Source organism: Octopus bimaculoides, chromosome 14 (assembly GCF_001194135.2).
Source record: "Octopus bimaculoides isolate UCB-OBI-ISO-001 chromosome 14, ASM119413v2, whole genome shotgun sequence".
Taxonomy (NCBI): Eukaryota; Metazoa; Mollusca; class Cephalopoda; order Octopoda; family Octopodidae; genus Octopus; species Octopus bimaculoides.
In genome coordinates this window covers 12,013,852-12,014,729 of record NC_068994.1, presented here as the reverse complement: position 1 = coordinate 12,014,729, position 878 = coordinate 12,013,852, and the positions used below count along the sequence as shown (strand labels likewise).

The following is an 878-nucleotide window of genomic DNA, read 5'->3' as shown; positions in this document are numbered from 1 at the left end:
CCCCCGCCGCCGCCACCGCCACCACCTCCACCACCAGCTCAAGTCCAGCTACATCCACAGGCCCCAACCCAAATCCAAGCTTCTGTTCAAGTCCAATCCCAGAACCCAGTCCAAGTCCAGCCTCCTCAATCTCAGACTCAGGCCCAGCCAGACACCACGACGGACATACCCCCTAAAGCTGCTGACACTGGCGGGAGTGTGGCTGACAAAGTGGAGGAGCTCACTACTGGTCCCAAAATAAAGATTGAACCTGACAATGACCCAGTCAACAGCCTCGACTGGGAAAATGGTATAGCCACGCTTCCAGGTAGCAATATAAAGGTGAGACAAATCAGAAACCTTTGATTATCACTTGTTGTTATTATGATTATTATTATTATTATTATATTTGTTGTTATGGTTATTATTATTGTTGTTGTTATTATTAAGGGGGTGAGCTGACGGAATCGTTAACATGCCGGGCAAAATGCTTAGCAGCATTTCATCCGTGTTTATGTTCTGAGTTCAAGTTCTGCCGAGGTCGACTTTACCTTTCATCCTTTCAGGGTCAGTAAAATAAGTACCAGTTGAGTACTGGGGGGGTCAATGTAATTGACTTACCCCTTCCCCTTAGATTACTTGGCCTTGTGTCAAAATTTGAAATTATTATTATTCAGTTCTATATTTGAGAGATGAGGAATTATGTACATTGTTTACATTATTTACATTTGATGGATATTTGTCCTCATCTTGTTTGTTGCCAACACAACATTTCGGCTGATATACCCTCCAGCCATCATCAGGTGTCTTGGGAAAATTTCGAACCTGGGTTCTCATTCCTAAGGTATTTTTCGATGTTGTTGTTGTTGTTATTATTATTATTATTATTATTATTATTA

At 41.9% G+C, this 878-nt stretch overlaps 1 protein-coding gene across 1 annotated transcript in view; it reads left to right on the top strand.

Moving 5' to 3' along the window:
* LOC106874968 (mucin-5AC) overlaps nt 1–878 on the top strand; it is a 66,836-nt gene that overhangs the window by 30,829 nt on the left and 35,129 nt on the right. Inside the window, exon 5 of the mRNA XM_052973018.1 lies at nt 4–321. Coding sequence (XP_052828978.1) covers nt 4–321 — 318 coding nt within the window. The remainder of the gene's footprint in view (nt 1–3; nt 322–878) is intronic.